The sequence below is a fragment of the Doryrhamphus excisus genome, linkage group LG9 (assembly GCF_037039965.1).
Source record: "Doryrhamphus excisus strain RoL-2023G ecotype Guam linkage group LG9, RoL_Dexc_Guam_v1.1, whole genome shotgun sequence".
Lineage (NCBI taxonomy): Eukaryota > Metazoa > Chordata > Actinopteri > Syngnathiformes > Syngnathidae > Doryrhamphus > Doryrhamphus excisus.
The window spans coordinates 5296154-5315453 of record NC_136365.1 but is presented as its reverse complement, the minus strand read 5'-3'; the positions used below and the strand labels follow the sequence as shown (position 1 = coordinate 5315453).

Below are 19300 nucleotides of genomic sequence, written 5' to 3'. Positions count from 1 at the left end.
CCAAAATCTGGTCACATGATTACCAATATTTTTCCAAGTTTTCAAGTTGGGTTTTTTTTATGTTGTTGCCTCAGTTGTTTGTCCTTGACAGTATAATTTGTCTGAACAAGCCATCTCTTCTTATTGCACTCCACACCAGCAGCATGGTGCCCAAATTAAACATCGACTTTCTCATCTCCAAACAGGCAGTTAGAGGGCTTATTTCAGCCCTGGCCACCTTCCTGATTTCTTTTTTGTTTGTCACACTGAAATGTTTCAGATCATCAAACATGTAAATACTAGTTAATGACAACATAACTGGATACAAAATGTTGTTTTCAATGAAAGTAGAGAGAAACAGCTTTATAACAAAGTTATAAAGCCATTTCTAAATCTGAACCTCAGTGACTACTCATCCAAGAGGTCACAAAAGACCCCACAGCAACATCCAAAGAACTCCAGAATCCTCAGTTAAGGTCAGTGTTCATTACCCCACACATATGAAAGACACTGAGCAAAAATGGCCTGCATAGCAGAGTTCCAAGACCAAAACCACTGAAGGCTCATCTCAATTTTGCCACACAACATCATGATGATCCCCATGTCCTTTAGGAAAATACTCTGTGGTCTGAGAAGACAATATGTGGATATAAAGAAAAACAATATCATACCAACAGTAAAATATGGTGGTGGTAGTGTGATGGTCTGGGGCTGTTTTGCTGCTTCGGGACCTGGAAGACTTGCTGTGATACATAGAACTATGAATTCTGCTGTCTACTAAAAAACTGAAGGAGAATGTCTGGCCATCTGTTTGTGACCTCAACCTGAAACAAACGTGTGTTCTGCAGCAGGACAATGAACCAAAAAACACCCATGAGTCCACCTCTGAATGGCTGAAGAAAAACAAAATGAAGACTGGCCTAGTCACAATTCTGACCTGAATCCTATTGAGATTCTGTGGAACGACCTTAAAAGGGTGCTTCCTGCTGGAAAACGCTTCCAATATGGCTGAATTACAACAATTCTGCAAAGATGAGTGTGCTAAAATTCTTCCACAGTCCTGTAAGAGACTCATTGCAAGTAATTGCAAATGCTTGATTCCAGTTGTTGCTGCTCAGGGTGGCCCAACCAGTTATTAGATTTTTCCACACAGGGAAATGTAGTTTTGGATTTGTGTTCAGTTGTGTTGTCATTTTTCATGTCATGATTGATGTACATAATATTTAAATTAGTTTGATGATCTGAAACATTTAAGTGTTTAAGTGCGGCAAACATTGTTTTAACAACTGTTTTCTTATTTCATTGTGCTGTTTTCTTTTTACTTTTTTCATCTTGGAGACCCAATCTTGTATTTCTTCCCTTAATAATTAATAACCCATAATAATTCCACATCCTTAGTTTCAATTTGAGTGACATAAAGCCTCTCTTCATTCGCCATTCTTCTCACTACCGCTCCCTGGAGGAATAAAGTGGTATATCAAGCACAACATACTTGTTCAGACTAAAATTATGCCTTTTTCAACTGCACTTTTGAAGCATAGATCCGAAATGTGCTGATCTTTTGTCTGATTTATTTTTTTCTTGATTTTATTGCTGTCCTCATGCTTGTTTTTTCCCTACAATCCCAGGTATTGCTTTGTTGTTTGCTCTTTGTTAATGCACAGTGTGCAAGCGTAATATTGTTTCAAAAAGTGTTTTTATGAATGTTTTCTGTTACCTGCTGCATGATTTCCCCTCGATATTATTTTTAAATGTGTAACTCGACTCATTGAATTCTGCCAATCACTTACTTAATTTAATATATTTCTTCTTGTAGGCCTGTGATTGTGGAGATCCCACATTTTGCTGCTCTGAGGGGCACTGAGAGAGAGTTGGTCATCTTGAGGAGTGAAACGGGAGAAAACTGGAGGGAGCACCATTGTGATTTTACCGAAGAGGAACTCAACCAGATACTTAATGGCATGGATGAAAGTAAGCAATCTCAATGAGTTCAAGAGGTTATGGCAATATTTTGGAATAATAGTTAATAGAACACAATCAGTCCCAGGACACTGGTGGACCTGCGATTTGTTTGCATATAGAAACAAATCAGGGGGATAATGTAAACATAGCTGATTAATTCTTCTAAAGTATACAACCCAGGAGTACTCAAATGTCGAGGTTCCAGTGTATGTGTGTTTTGTAGCACTCAAGATTGGGCTTTGACTTGGTCTCATATCGCTTCAGTCTTGGTCTTTACTGGATCTCACTTTTTGTACAAGAGTATACAGAGATAATCCACATTTTGAGTATCTCGTGTCATTCACAGAACTCGATTCCCCTGAGGAGCTTGAGAAAAAAAGAATCTGCCGCATCATCACACGAGATTTTCCGCAATATTTTGCTGTGGTGTCTCGGATAAAGCAGGACAGTCATCTGATTGGTCCAGAGGGCGGCGTCCTCAGTAGCACTCTTGTTCCTCAGGTCCAGGCCGTATTCCCTGAGGGAGCCCTCACTAAGAAGATCCGAGTTGGGCTACAGGTCTGTCCGTTAGTCAACTATTTGGTTTAGATCCTGTGGCCCAAATGCTGACACAGTTTTGTATTTGTATGTCTAAGGCTCAACCCATTGAAGTGGACGTGGTGAGAAAGATTCTTGGTAACAAGGCGACATTCAGTCCAATTGTCACACTGGAACCAAGAAGACGGAAATTTCATAAACCAATAACCATGACAATCCCTATTCCCAAAAGTTCAAACAATGACGGGCTTGGCCCAGTGTATAGTGGGGAGACACCCACTTTACGTTTGCTTTGCAGTATCACAGGTAAGTCCACATAAAGATATGCCTTTATTCGTCCCTCAGTGGGGAAATTTGTACATACATGTCTTTAGAAAAAATGTTTTTGACACATACACAATTAATGTTTTTGTTTTAGGAGGGACAACACCAGCTCAATGGGAGGACATCACGGGTTCTACACCACTTACCTTTGTTAATCAGTGTGTTTCCTTCACCACCAATGTGTCAGCAAGGTAAAGCTATTAAGTGTCAAAATGCATTTCAGTATGAACCCCCCTGCTAACTTTTAAGCATCCTTCATCTTTTTAGGTTCTGGCTGATAGACTGCCGACAGGTCCAGGATGCTGTTAGTTTTGCCTCTCAGTTGTACAGAGAGATCATCTGTGTCCCATACATGGCCAAGTTTGTCATCTTTGCAAAGACTTTAGACCCCATTGAGGCACGACTACGCTGTTTCTGCATGACCGATGATAAAATGGACAAGACACTTGAGCAGCAAGAGAACTTCACTGAAGTCGCTCGTAGCCGAGATGTTGAGGTACAACGTGATGAGACACACAGAGGTTTTGTTAGTGTGTTCATAGAATGACAATACTTGTCATATTATCACATAGGTCCTGGAAGGAAAACCAATATTTGCTGACTGTTTTGGAAATCTGGTGCCTCTTACCAAGAGTGGACAACATCATGTATTCAGCTTCTTTGCCTTCAAAGAGAACAGATTAGCCCTATTCATTAAAGTATGCCAACACACAAGGTTTTACACGTTTACAATTGCAACCAATGTTCTCAGTGACTTCATGATGTTTTTGAATTAATGCACAGATTAGAGACACAGCGCAGGAGCCGTGTGGCCGCCTTTCCTTCACAAAAGAACCACGCACATACCGCAGTCTGAACCACAATGCAATCTGCAACCTGAACATTACGCTGCCAACATACTCAAAGGTCAGTGAATTCATTTAATCTATTTTTACCTGTAATTTCTTTTCTAGTTAGAGTTATTGCTTTCTTTTTGTATTCCTTCTGACAGGAGTCTGATTCAGACCAAGATGTGGATGATGAGGTAATTTTACAAAATGAAGTGAAATGGCCTTATACACAATGACAGTTGTGAATTCAATATTATTCACGTAACTATATTTAATCTCCTTTCTCATGCAGAGTGAGAAGAGTGACAAGAAATGTAAGTTGAGATTTTCTGTAATTTGTACAGTATACACATTGTTTAAGATACTCTTGACACATTTTTCCAACACATTACTGGTCATCAGTGATCATGGGGCAGAAACTTCACATTATACAACACATTACAACGTAAATGTTGTCTTCACATTTATTATGATAAGTACAACAACATTAACACTTAATAATTGGTCATAAAGGTTGTGACATACCATATTAGATATATACAAGAAATGCACGAGCCAATAACTGCACTGTTTGATATACTTATCATTTGAATGACCCCTGCTTTGTTCATTTGCTCTACTAACACTTGGGGCAGCTATGCTATGACTGACTTATTTTTCACTTTCTCTATATCTTCTATAGTGGGTGTTTGTTTGCATACTTTTCCCTTTTGATTTGTGAAATTATTTATATAAAAAATCTGATAAATACAGATTTTGACCCATATAAACAAAGGTCATTGAACACTTTTGTTGTTTTATACATGAGTAATCTAAAAAAAATGTTTTTGTTGCTTGCCTTATTTACGTTTACTTATATACCATCAGAGCTAGGTGTGTAATGGTCACAATTCACAATTCGCCACGTACCTCAGTTTTAAAATCACATTTCTGTTAATTTTCCATACAGTAAGGGAACAAAATTCAACACATAAAACGCTTTAGATTTAGTGTAAGTGACTCTAATCATTTTAAAATGCAGTGTAATTTTCTAACAAACATAGTTCTGAAATCAAAAAGTATATATTTATTATAAAGTATATTTTTAGTAAAGTGCAATAATGCAGATAATAATGCAATAGTAATTGAGTGAGTGCTTTCATTTTTTATTGCTTTATGTGCAGCATCAATAGTTCCAGCTTGCAGCCTCATTTCCATCATATACTGAACACTTTTGTCTATGTTCGTTTACATCACATTTAATGAGAAGCAATGTGTTCCCAAACAGGACACTTTAATGACAGAAGAGAGTTTTTCAAACTCTGGTTTCTTCTTAGCTCTAATGCTTGCCCTCACTCAATGTGCTCCGTGTAGGAACATGGTAGACAATACTTCTCACCTCAGCAAGCATAGATTACTTTCATCAGTGTCATTCATTAATTATGCTTTATTTGTTTTTATTAATCACACGTAATAGTGGTCAAAAACCAGATCTTACCGTTTGATGTGTTTTTTAGTTATATAATCAGATAAATCGTTCTCTTTCGTTTTGTCTTTCACTTCAAAGGGATAGTTCAGAATTTTATTTACATGAATTTGTTCGACATTCCCATCAGCAGTGTAGTACATCAACTTACGTACTTTCTGACTTACCCCTACACTTGGTCCCACAAGTTCTGGTCAAATGTCCGTGACGAGGAACGTATTTCCGCTTAGTTGCTGGGCCATTTAAGTTAGGAGTTTGGCCTCCTCGAAAAAAATCAGACCTCAAACATCGCTCACTGTGTTTATCTCCCAACGTTTCGCTACATACTGTCGCCTGTCCGTTCTTCCACAACGGAGCACCGTCTTGTTTCCCTGTGTTCCACGGTGGAAGAAGATGTGGGTGTTTTCATCAAGAATCCAAAAGAATGGACAGGCGACAGTGCACAGGGAAACAAATATAGAGCCAAGCAATTTGTGAGGTCTGTTCTTTACATTCCTCATCAGAGAAATCCGACCAGAACTGGTGGTAAGTCACCATTGATTACATTGCTGACGGTGATGTCATATAAAATGTCAAAAAATCCGAACTTTTCCTGTACGTAAGTCTTCCTTTTTTGCCAGACATGACTCTCCGTGTCACTAGCAATCTTGAGAGGGTTTGTTTGTCAGTTCTTCATTCCTGTCCTTTTGTTCCATATACCCTTTTGCTGTGTTTTTCTGTGTTGTTTGCTGTTGTTTTTGTTTGGTCTGTATGGCAATTTCACTTGTTTGTTTTTTCCATTTGTTTCATTTCTCCTTCCCTAAATTGGGATATTATTATCAAAGTCGGCATTCAACTTTATTTTACTTCTCTTGGCTTTGCTGATGCTCTACTCCCTTATAAGACGCTCTGGGATCACTTTTTCATGTGTTTTGGTCTTTCAGGACTTTCTTATTATCTGTCCTGTCAGTCTTTTCTTTGATCTCTAAACTCAACCTGGATTTTAATGGCATTGTCTTGATCACAGTTTTCTGATGTCTCTCTTCCCCACTTAATTTGTCCCTATGTCCTTTACCCTTTTTAACGTAAGATGACGAATCTGAATCGATGGAGACGTTCTCACTGAAAACTAATCAACCTCTCGACCCTGCAACTCTTGCAAGCCCTGACCTTCTCTCCGACATGTCTGACATCAAAATCCCTGTTTTACTTTCTGAGCAAGTGGACCACTTCATAAATTTGGGCACGGATGGTGCTAGGTGGACTGAGGGAAATGAGACTCTGGCGAAATATGACTTCAGAGAGAGGCATCAAAAGTTTGGAGGGATTGAAAGCGAACGGATTAATAATACTAAAGAGCAAGAAGGTGGTGGTAGAAAGGCGGAGCAGATCTCCGTATTTGAATCCCAGGCCGTGAAAGTAAGGAATGTACATGTTGAACAAATGGACGCACTAAGTAGATCTGCTACACAGGACAGAGACATGACAAAAATTGACTCTTGCTTCGCCGTCAACCCTGCGGGTGATTCTCAGGAGTTTGCCCAAGATACACAGCGTTCTGTGAAGTCTAATGGTAAACAACGACCCCCAGATATCAAAAAACCTATTCGGAGGAAACTTCGAGACAGGGAACGTTCTGGATGTAGTAGCTCAGAGGGAGAGCTGGAAAGGATGAGCTCTGAAGAGTCTCTAGATGGTGATATTGTTCTTATTGAGAGTGGTCTTCTTCTCACCCCGGCAATCGACCCACCAGTTTCTCCTCTTGTGGTTGAGACACATATCGGCTCAATAAAGGACCGTGTTAAAGCGTTACAAAACAAAGTTGAAGAAGAGCAGGAACAAATACATGACGTGGTCGTAATTTCAAGATCATTTGTTTCCACAACAAAAATAGAGGGCGACATGCCCCAACTCCCCAGTGTTCCCAAATCACCCAGATCTCAGACAGAAAGATTAGAAGAGACAATGTCTGTTAGGGAACTGATGAAAGCATTCCAGACCGGTCAGGACCCTTCAAAGAATAAATCAGGGCTTTTTGAGCATAAAGCATTGGACTCTTGTGATTCCACTCCAACAAGCCAATCAGCAGATTCTGAAGATAAATGGGGGACTGACCAAAGGCCTACACAGCCACCAAGAGTTCTCCATACAAATGACTTTCAAGGAAGTGACAGAACTGACTTTGGAACTCAACCTGTAAGCATACTTAAAGAAACATCTCAGGACTCTTCATTAATTTCAGATGCATATGTTGGAAAGACAGTCACTTTTTGTGATGATCCTGGCTTTCACCCTCGCAAAATGTCAACTCAGTCTTCAGAAAAGGAGACTATGTCTGTTAAGGAGCTAATGAAAGCATTCCAGACTGGACAGGACCCTTCAAAGAGTACACTTGGGCTTTTCGAACACAAATCCACTGCTCCCTCAAGTATTTTAACACATGGATCAGTCATTGCCAATGAAGCAGCCAGCACACAGGCAGCAAAATCACAGCTCATTTCAAATACGGATTGTATTGGAAACTCAGTAGAGAGTGCTTATACAACTCAGCATGGTGATGGAAGGATTAGTCCTCAGAGAGACGTGTTGCCTGAGAGAAGCCTGGATATGATGCAAGTTGAACAATCCATTGGTACTGGTATGACTTTATCTGAAGACTTGCAGATAAGCCCTGACCGCAGACCTTCTGAAGACTTCAGTGCCGACATAAAGGCTGAGCTAGAAGAAAGTCCTGAGTACCAACTATTCAAGCAAACATCCACAGCATTGGATGTCAGCAATCAGCAAGAGACAGCCGGTGAAGAAAGATTGATTGACAGAGTACCAATCTACAGTCCATCAGGAGAAACTGTTTGTCCTATTGAGAATCAAAACATGATTGATAAGCAAAGTCCAGAAAATATGGCTGAATATTTTCACAACACTCTTGACATTAGGACACCTCGTTCCAGTTTCATAGAGAACAACAAAGGACGTGTAGTTTCCCATCAGATGAACAATGACAATGAAGTTAAAGAAATGACAGTTGAGGAACCACGACTTGAAGAAGTCTACATTCATAGGAAAACAGATACGCAGTCACCCACAACAGCAAAAGATATGTCAGGGATGGTTTACTCAATGAAATCTGACTTAGAGCATTATCTACAAACCAGTCCTGTAGCAGATCAACCACCAGAAGACAATATTATTGACGAAACTTTTCAACAAATTATCCTAACAAAGAATGAAGAGAAAGACATTCACCCATTTGCCTGTGATAAGTTTGGGTTTGGCACAGAACATAAAGATTTTGAAGAAAATGTTACATGTGGAGACCGAATTAGGACACCGTATTCTAGTTTGGAAGAAGACTGTGATTTGGGAGAAGACTACCAAGGACTTCCAATAGCCCATCAGATGGACATTGACGGTGAAGAACCAGAATCAGTTAATGAACCACTATTTGGCTTGACAACCGATAACATGACTCCAAAAACAGTGAGAAATATATCAGGGATGGAGTCCTTAATGACAACTGACTTGGATCAGTGTCTTGCTACAGGGTTTGTCGCAGATCGACCACCACAAGACGATATTTCAGAGGATGTTTTTGAACAAATTATCCAAACAAAGGAAAAAGAGAAAAACATCGACCCTGTTAAGCATGGATACAGCATAGAACATACATATTTTGAAGAAACTGTTATAAGTGGAGACTCAGTAAGGATAGCCCATTCCAGTTTTGGAGAAGACTATGAGGGACGTCCAGTAGTCCATCAGATGAGCACTGATAATGAAGAAATCACAGTTGATGAACCAGTACTCCAAGAAGTCCACATTGGCAGGAAAACTGATAACAAGAGTCCAACAACAGTGAAAGACATATCAGGCATGGAGTCCTTAATGACAACTGACTTGGATCAAGGTCTAGCTACAGGGTTTGTAGCAGATCAACCACCACAAGAGAACATTATTGAGGAAGATTTTCAACAAATTATCCATACAAAGGAAAAAGAGAAAGATGTTTACCAATTTGCCTCTGATAAGTTTGGATACAGCACAGAACATACCTATTTTGAAGAAACTGGTATAAGTGGAGACAGAATTAGGACAGCTCATTCCAGTTTACGAGAAGACCATGAAGAAGGACCAGTAGCCCATCAGATCAACACTTATAATGAAGAAATCACAGTTGATGAACCAGTACTTGAAGAAGTCCACATTGGCAGGAAAACCGATAACAAGAGTCCAACAACAGTGAAAGACAAATCAGGGATGGAGTCCTTAATGACAGCAGACTTGGACCAGTATCTAGCTTCAGGGTTTGTAGCAGATCAACCACCACAAGAGGACATTATCAAGGACGTTTTTGAACAAACTATCCAAACAAAGCAAAAAAAGGAAGACAAACACCCATTTGCCTGTGATGCGTTTGGGTGCAGCACAGAACAAACATATATTGAAAAATCTCTTACAAGTGGAGACAAAATTAAGAAAGCTCATTCCAGTTTGGGAGAATACTGTGATTTGGGAGAAGACTATGAAAGACAACCAACAGCCCATCAGATGAACACTGAAAAAATCACAGTTGATGAACCACTACTTGAAGAAGTCCACATTGGCAGGAAAACTGATAACGAGAGTCCTACAACAGTTAAAGACATATCAGGGATGGAGTCCTTAATGACATCTGACTTGAATCAGGGTCTAGCTACGAAGTTTGTAGCAGATCAACCACCACAAAAGGATATAATTGAGGAACATGTTGAACAAATTATCCTAACAAAGGAAAAAGATTCAGACATTCACCCGATTGCCTCTGATGAGTTCAGCACACAACGCAAATATTTTGAAGAAACCATTATACACGGGGAAAGAATTCGGACACAAAATTCCAGTTTGGGAGAAGACTACGATTTTGGCAACGAATATGAACAACATGCAGTGGTCCATCAGATGAACACCAATAATGAGGAAATTTCAGTTGATGAGCCACTACTTGAAGAAGTCCACACTGGCAGTCAGACTGACAACAAGACTCAAACAACAATGAAAGATATGTCAGGTTTGGAATCGTTCATGGCAGTTGACTTGGACCAGTGTCTATCAACAAAGCTTGTAGCAGATCAACTACAAGAGGAGGATATTATTGAGGACAATTTTGAACAAATTACTCTAACAAAGGATAAAGAGAAAGACATTCACATAATTTGCCCAGATGGAGTTGGGTTTGGCACAGAACATAAAGATCTTGAAGAAACTGTTACAGAAGAAACTATTCGAAGTGGGGATGGAGGACTTGCAGTGACACATCATCTGAGCATTGATCATGAAGAAATTACAGTTGATGAGCCACTACTTGAAGAAGTCCACACTGGCAGGCAGACTGACAACAAGACTCAAACCACAATGAAAGATATGTCAGGTTTGGAATCGTTCATGGCAGTTGACTTGGACCAGTGTCTATCAATAAAGCTTGTAGCAGATCAACTACAAGAGGAGGATATTATTGAGGACAATTTTGAACAAATTATTCTAACAAAGGATAAAGAGAAAGACATTCACATAATTTGCCCAGATGAAGTTGTGTTTGGCACAGAACATAAAGATCTTACAGAAGAAACTATTCGAAGTGGGGATGGAGGACTTGCAGTGACACATCATCTGAGCATTGATCATGAAGAAATTACAGTTGATGAGCCACTACTTGAAGAAGTCCACGTTAACAGCAAAACCGATATACAGGCTCCCATAGCAGCAAAAGATATGTCAGGGTTGGAGTCTTTAATGACAACTGACTTGACTCAGTGTTTGGCTACAGGGTTTGCAGCAGATCAACCACAAGACGATATTATTGAGGAGCATTTTCACCAAACTATTTTGACGAACAAAAAAGAGGAAGAACATTACCAATTTTCTTCCGATGTTACAGACAAGACTGCCTTTGCCTCTGAGAGAGATATGAAAAATGAAGACACAGAAAATGAATCGAAAGATGTTAATACGACTGTAATAGTCAACGATTTTGCACAAGATGGTACATTTAGCGCCCAGAAGGGAACTGAAAAGGGATCAAGTGCATTTGAAGAAAATCATTACTTCACTGAAGAGCTACCTCTAATGGAGGAATGGGTGGGGCAGAAGCCTTCATATCAACTCTCTAAAACTGTCAAGGAGGTGTCCGGCATGACATCCCTGCTAAAATGTGACCTAGACCAATGCCTCGTAGACAGGCCAGTGGCATGTGAGACTCCACAAGAGGACAATATCCAGGACAAATTTGAACAAGTTACTATTACCAAAGTCCGTAAACCTTTTTTTGAGGAGACAGCAACATCACTGTTTGAAAATGTGGAAAACAAGCAAGACGGTCAGACACAGATGCCGACTGATATTGTTGAAGTCAAAGAGAGGGATATGTCAGGCATGTTGTCAGTTCTTGGTAGTGAATTAGAAAAGTGTTTGAAAGACAATCGTGCAGAAACGCAAGAGGGAGCAGCAATCACAGAAATGCAACATGGTGATGAATCAGAGAAGCCAATGTACCAAGTTTGGACTGAGACAAAGGCCAAACAACAGAAGTGTATAAATGACCAAGATATGTCAGGCATGATATCACTGCTGAGTCGTGACTTTGAACAAAGTATAAAGGAAAAGCCAGTGATGATGCAAGACCATTCAGAAGAAGATGTGGTTTACGAGCACTGTAGACAGGTTATTATATCCAAAGACTCTGACAGAGAAACATCCACATTTTTACAACTTCCACCAGTTCCACTATCTAGTGGCTACAGTGAAAGTACTGTACAAATGACATATGAAACAATAAGTGAAGACAACATTGACAATAAAGATTACCATTTCGGTGCCATCACCCCAACTACACCACAACGACCAGCTGATTTAAAGAACCTGGACACTGTGGATTTTGATGAATCAGCTCAAGAGCTTTATCCACTGGACTCACTGGAGGCAAGTCCTGTCGTGGAGGACATATCTTCAAGGAAGTCCCCAGACTCCATTGAGCCGAGCCCTACCAGAAAATCTCCTTGTCCAGACTCTCTTGAAGGAAGTCCCACTCGATCAGAGAAAACAGAAGATCAAATGCCGCACAAGGCAGCTGTGTATGAGGATTATGCATCACAGCTAAAAGCATGCTTGGATTATGATACTATTTGCATTGATCACAATGAACCCCATGAATCGGAAAACATCTCACAAATGGAAGGAGACAAATATTTCACATTCCATGAAGATGACAGCGAGGATCAGTCCACCAACAAACAATTTACTCCAGAAGAGGAGATGTTTAAAATGGCTGCAAGGATCAAAACTTTTGAGGAAATGGAACAGGAGGCTAAAACCAAGAGAGACACTTCCTCATTTGCAGAAAGCGAAATTCTCGATCCAGATGATGATTTAAAAGATAATCCACTCCTCGATAATAGTTCAGATTCTCCGCATGAATACTCCGTAGCCTTCAGTGAACAAGTTGATCCTGCAGAGGACAGAAAAACATTTGAAAAACACCCCGTTAAATCACCAATTGACGACAAAACCCCTGATCAATTTCAGTTTGAAGAGGGGAAGCTATTTGAAATGACCAGAGGGGGCGCAATTGATCTGACAAGAAGTGCTGATGAAGACCCTGAACGATATGCATTTGTTCAAATAGAGGGACATCCAACCGAAGTTGTTTCACATGAAACTGGGCGAGAGCAAAACACTTTGTCAACATTTGATGAAAGTTATTCAGCTGTAGAGGAAATCATACAGAACATAACGGATGACAACTTTCCAACTCCCAAACCCAGAACTTCCCTCCCTTCCTCAAGTGACAAGTCAAAAACTGATACACATCTTTGTGAAGCAGATCTTGGCAGCTCCACAGAAGTTCAGCTTGGTTCCCCCAGTGGATTGGAGAAGCTGACCATTATTCAAGGTGACGATGAAGGCATTAAAGGCGTTGGTGAAAACTACCTTGATTGTACAATAGCCACTCTTCAGTCAAACGCAAACATAGTGGATCAATCTGCATACTCAAAGCAGAGTTACGATTCCTCATGCTCCTCCGCTGATGAGGATGATGACGATCATTGCTCGGTCATTGAGATGTCCTTTTTGGGTGCACGGGCTATTATTACAGAGGGCAGCAAAGCAAATGAACCTGAACCTGATTTGGTTGCCAAAAAGAAGGATTCATCTGTAAATCGCAGGACAAGATCTGAGACACATGGTGGTCCAAATAAAGCCTCAAATACAAACAGCCGAAGTTGTTCTGAAAGCACTCAATCCACATATGAATCCAACTTGTCCTCTCACTCAACAAAACAAAAACACAAAGAAATCCGCATCTATAAAACTGAAGAATCATCTGTTTCTTTGGATACTGATGACATAAGCAGCTCAAGTCACAAGAGTCCAGATTCTGTTATTTTTACATATGACATGCCAGCCTTGAGTAGTTCAGATTCAGATCCAATTACGGCTGTGCACACGTCTTCTAGCACAGTGGATGTATTTGAATCTAGGCCTACCTGGGATGACAAGGTGGAAACACAGATGCAGAGAATCACCGGTGATCAAACTTCAAAATGTACGGCAGGTATGGCTAGATTTACACAAGCTTTTTTTTTCCCCCCTCGGCAGCAACGACTCTTTTCTTCTTTGTAAGAACGTTTTGCCATCACGTGTGTGAATATTGTGGTGTTTTGCATGATGGTGAGTTATTTGGTCATCTCATGTTTGTCTACGTGCTATCTCAAGATTCAATTGTCATGTTGGTTCTAGAAATAGCAGCTTATTTCAATGCCGACTATTGGTATCTCTGATACTAATATAGCGTTACTAATATTACTACATTTATTTTGCAAACCTTGACCATGTCATATTTTGGAAATCCAACCTTTATATTTTCATCCATATCAACATTACATAACCACATTTTCTTTCAGTTACATTATGACCTGAAGCATTAGGGACTGAAATATTGCTGCAGTATATTTGTGCAACAGGTACTAGGACACTAAAATATAATATATTATTTTGCTGTGGTGGTATTTAGTGGATTGGCAGGATGATGCCGACAGGAAAGAGGAGACATTAGCCATCATTGCAGATCTCCTTGGCTTCAGTTGGACTGGTAAGTTGTCACTTTAAAAAGCTCTCTTATAAACCAGTAGATCTTAGAGAACCTGGGTGTCATTGTGGTATAATTTTTAGGTTGTATGTAGTACATATGTGGTTTATCAACAAAAGCAACTCAATAGTATACCCTATATTTCCTATTTCCTCAGAGCTGGCAAGGGAACTGGAATTTAGTGAGGATGACATTCAGACAGTTAGGTCAGAGAATCCCAATTCACTTCAAGAGCAGAGTCATGCCTTACTTCAGCGGTGGGTTGAACGGGAAGGCAAACATGCCACAGGTAGGTCATGGCCTCCATCTGCAAAACCATTTCTTAATAATGGTTGTGTTGCCTTTTTGCCTCTCCTTTTTATCTGTTGTTGGTTCCATTTCCATAACAGCGTGTGAAATTGATTCCCGATCATTATTGCTATCACAGATATTTTGGGGTTTTGTCAATGACAATGGATCTCAATAGCATTATCTCTAGCGTTAGCGGTGTGCTAGCCGGTCACCAGGAAAGATTTTCAACACACACATTACATACGTACATTACAGCAATCTGATTGATGTTATATTTTACATATTGTGCTAAACTATGACAGGAACAACATCAAATTAGCAGTATTGTATTAGAGACCAAATATGAGGTGAAAGAAAAAACGGAAAAATAAAGGAAAAGTATCTGTGCCTCATGGGAGAAGATGCATTGCAAAGTGTAATGGTATGTTCAAGGACCGTGGAACAAGTCGCCACTCGTATTAACCACTCAAAAATTGTGTGCTCTTTTACACATTTGAAAATACTGTAAGAATGACACTTATATGAAATATGTACTTAATTAGTTAATTAATGTTAATTAAATTGACAAATTATTGATGAAATGTTTCAATCAATCATTTTGAAATAATTCCACAGAGAATTGCCTGATTAAAAGACTGACCAAGATCAACCGCATGGATATTGTTCATCTAATTGAAACCCAGATGAACAAGTCAATTCAAGAGCAAACATCGAGAACATATGCTGAGATTGAGAAAACACTGGACCATAGTGAAGGTAGTTTTTATATACAAATCTTTCTGTCAAAGCACTTTCTTTTTTACATTAAAAATTCTGTGTTCATTTGACCTCATAACTGTGATTTTTTTTTTTTTAGTGTCAATGGCTTTGTCTTCAGTTCAAGATGATGTGGATAGCCCCAGGATCGTGAGAAGAACAGAATCAGATCGCAAGCCGCCCCCAGCTGTTTCTGAAGAGGACCTCTCCGTTGCTTCTCTGTTAGACATTCCCTCATGGGCGGAGCCTGCTGGACATACCCACTCAGAGAGCATGCATGGTGACCTTTTGGAGGAGCTTGAGATCACACAGTAAATTTTTTTCAATTTATTTCAAGAATAATGGCATAAAATAGTGCGTAACATTTTTACTGTTTTTACTTTTGACCGGAGTTGCCTTGATTTCATATTAAAAAAAAAAAATAAGCTCATTCTGTTTTATGAATGTGCCCTTTCTACAATTTTACAAAAGTTACTACATAGCACTTTTTTGACAGTGTCTTCTTTGTCTGTTGCAGTGAACCGAACCCAAACCTCTGGACCACAGATGATGTAATTTCACATGAACGTACACGTTATGTCAACTTTGATGAGCAAGTAAGTACGCTCCCCACCAAAACAGAAGCTTCAATGAGGAGCAAAGCCACTCGAGTTTATGATGCCCAGTACAAAGTGAAAGACCAGCAAATGTCCTGCAGTATTGAAGTTCATCATCTCTTCAAGCCTTTCCATGGTAGTGGTCAGTGCCAAAGCGACAAGCGCAGCCAAAAGACACCTGAAACATTTGTTGAAAAAGATCGACAGAGCAACTCGTCTGAAAGTTTGAAGTTGCAGTCAACTGAATCTATCAGTGAAATTAGTCTAATCCTATCCGAATCAGACCAAGCAGAGACTGACTTCAAAGAGCTCCATGATGAGTACAACTTTATTCCTCACCTTGTCACTCCAATTTCCTCCAAAAACATTAGAGGAACCTCTGGCCCAAACCTTTTGGATGAACCAGACATTCACCAAGCAGATCTGACAATAACTGAAGAAATCACAGCTGCAGATCCAAAAAGTGAGACCTCACAGAAGTGCATTGATGAAATCACAACACAGCACTTCAGAGAACATGCCAAGGTCCCACAGATCCCATACGTCCCCAGTGTGAACATGGGCTATGGTCCCTTCACATCAAGCAAAGAAACTCAGTTGCAAATTGTTGAGTATCAGGAAAACATGTCCTTCATTGATGATGATCACATTCAGCCAATGGAATCCATTTTTGCTACAGCAAAGTACCAATTTGTGGGTGATGGTAAAACCTTTCCGATGGCCTGTGACTCAACTGATAGCTCAATTTATAGTTCAGTCAGTCCAGACAGTGACAAATACATAGCAAAGATGGTCTCTTCCAACCTCTATCCGCCTGTCGATGTAGCACAGACATCTGAGCAAGATGAAACATTGTCTTTCACTTCCACAGATCATGACTCTTCTGTTCATGAAAAAAGTTTCTTCTCACTGGACTCTTGGGCATTAAATGACTCTTTCCCTAGAATGTCATCACCCGAATCTGTTATGTCAATCAATGATTATAGAGCAATGTCTCCAGACTCCCCTCTCAGCAAGAGAAAGGGCTTTACTGCAGACTTCCACATAGCTGATAACAATTGGGCACTCTTTTCAAGCTCTGATAAGTGTGATTCACCAGACATGAAAGTTATTACTGAAAACAGCACAGACCTCATTCAGTCAGATGTGTTTCATTCTAACACTAAACTAAAAATTCCACAGAAATTTCATTCTCACGTAGCAAAACATAGTCCACCTTTACCTGACAGAGAAATTCCAAGTGCGACATCAAACATTCTGTCAAATGAGCACTGGCATGAAATAACTTGTGTCAATAGAAGGGCTTCACAAGATTTAGGTACAATTAATTGTGAAAATCAGTGGTCATATACAGATTGTAGGCCATTCTCACCACAATCTCAGACCTCTCAGTGCAGTTTCTCATTTCTTGAACTCTTGCTCTCTGAACCAACCCGTGCCCAACTGAAGAGTCAGCACTGTGATTATTTTTTACAGTATTCAGGCGATAATCCAGTCACACCCCAATTGACTGTTTCCACTTCAACAGTTGACTGTCAACACCTGGGAGAAATTAGTTCTTCTAAAACAAATTTACCCATCCATATTTTTTGTCCACAACCAAAGAATTCCATTGCATCAACAAACATTTCCAGTGCAGAAAAGCCTGTGCCGTGGCAAGGAATATGTGATGCCAATACAGAAGAGAAGGATTGTGGAACTGAAAAACAGATTTTGTTTCAAAGTTGGCCACCATCGTCTAAAGTCATTGTGGAAAAGACAGAATGTAAGGAATCATATCTTGATTACTGGTTTACAAAGTTGGCACCTCAATCTCCAAGCTTATCAACATGTGAATTAGATTATGATACAAAAAATATCACAATAAACACAATAGAAAGCAGTCCAATTCAAGGGTCTTCAGATCCAAGTTGGATGAAAGAATCAATTCGCCATTCATTTATGGGTACCTCAGACAGAATATCAGAACCACATTTTAAAGAACCAGTTATCTTCAATTTTGTGGAAAAAACAAAGTATACTTTTGAGTTTCCGAAGGAAAAAAATGTGACCATATGCAAAGGCGAATCTTCCAATTTTGAGCATGTGGCCCAACAGAACAAATCAAAACATTTAACAACATCCTCAATAAAGGGAGACATAGCACTGAGAAAGTATGTATGTCCTGACTTGACTGAGCAAAACCAACCATTCTGTCCTGAAAGTTTTGAAAACATAAAAACACATTGTGATTATTTTTTGAGATACTCTGAAGAATCACCAGAGTCTGTTTTGTCAGAAGATATAGTTTCAGCAAATCAAGTCACTATAAGAGAATTCAAGCCTCAGGCTTGCGCAAGGCCTCTCACATATGCAGATGTTGTGCGAGGCATTGCATACGAAAAGCAAGCAGATCCCTGTTCTGAAGTCAAGACATTTGAGTCTCATCCTTTGATGCATTCATCGGACTCCCTCGATCAGTGGTCTGACTACTCTTCAGAGGAATTGATCACAGAGGTGAGACCTCATTCTCCAGAATCTGTAGTGTCTCGATGTGAATGCAGTGTCCTTTCTCCTGACTCTCCTGTTCCCCTTTTTGACGTCGCCCAAATCGAATACCGTGACCAATGTTTCAACCAAAGGTCATACACACCGGAATCCCTTGCTTCTGATTGGGAAGAGAAGGATCTGTGTCTCACCAATCTTTTTGATGAGGCCAGACCACTGTCGCCAGACTCTGTTTCTTCAGACACGGCCCTTGATACCTTATTTTGCCGCAGAGCATTGACTCCAGATTCTGTTACCTCGGATCTGGATTTGTCGCTCCTTCGGGACTGGTTGTTAGACTTCAGAGCATCTTCCCCAGAGTCTGTGATATCCCTAGAGAAGAGTGATCCTGAAAGTTTTGATGAAAACAAAAACCAACATTGTAATTATTATTTAAGCTACTCTGACGATAGGCCAGCTACACCTCTGTCGACAGTTTCTGAAGTTGAGTATTCTGAATCCTGTCTCAAGGATCTTTTTGACGACAGCAGGCCAGAATCACCAGAGTCTGTTTTGTCAGAAGATATAGTTTCAGCTGATCAAGTCACAGTAAGTGCATGCCAGCCTCAGCCTTGCTCAAGGCCTCTCACCTATGCAGATGTCGTGCGAGGCATTGCACATGAAAAGCAAGCACAACCCTGGTCTGAAGTCAAGACATTTGAGTCTCGTCCTATTGTGCTGTCATCAGACTCCCTCGATGAGTGGTCTGACTACTCTTCCGAGGAATTGATCACAGAGGTGAGACCTCATTCTCCAGAATCTGAAGTTTCTCGATGTGAATGCAGTGTCCTTTCTCCTGACTCTCCTGTTCCCCTTTTTGACGTCACCCAAATTGAATACCATGACCAATGTTTCAACCAAAGGTCATACACACCAGAATCCCTTGCTTCTGATTGGGAAGAGAAGGATCTGTGCCTCACCAATCTTTTTGATG

The 19300-nt window shown here is 40.0% G+C and overlaps 1 protein-coding gene across 2 annotated transcripts in view; it reads left to right on the top strand.

The window, feature by feature from the left end:
* The window catches only part of LOC131098204 (uncharacterized), a 69830-nt gene that overhangs the window by 32619 nt on the left and 17911 nt on the right, over positions 1-19300 (top strand). For both annotated transcript variants that reach the window (XM_078793279.1, XM_058045948.2), the window contains exons 30-44: positions 1796-1950; positions 2288-2499; positions 2577-2784; positions 2897-2993; positions 3070-3298; positions 3375-3500; positions 3586-3708; positions 3794-3826; positions 3925-3946; positions 6167-13663; positions 14123-14200; positions 14355-14486; positions 15104-15244; positions 15345-15555; positions 15762-15840. In XM_078793279.1, the coding sequence (XP_078649405.1) occupies positions 1796-1950; positions 2288-2499; positions 2577-2784; positions 2897-2993; positions 3070-3298; positions 3375-3500; positions 3586-3708; positions 3794-3826; positions 3925-3946; positions 6167-13663; positions 14123-14200; positions 14355-14486; positions 15104-15244; positions 15345-15555; positions 15762-15840 (9343 nt within the window). The remainder of the gene's footprint in view (positions 1-1795; positions 1951-2287; positions 2500-2576; positions 2785-2896; positions 2994-3069; positions 3299-3374; positions 3501-3585; positions 3709-3793; positions 3827-3924; positions 3947-6166; positions 13664-14122; positions 14201-14354; positions 14487-15103; positions 15245-15344; positions 15556-15761; positions 15841-19300) is intronic.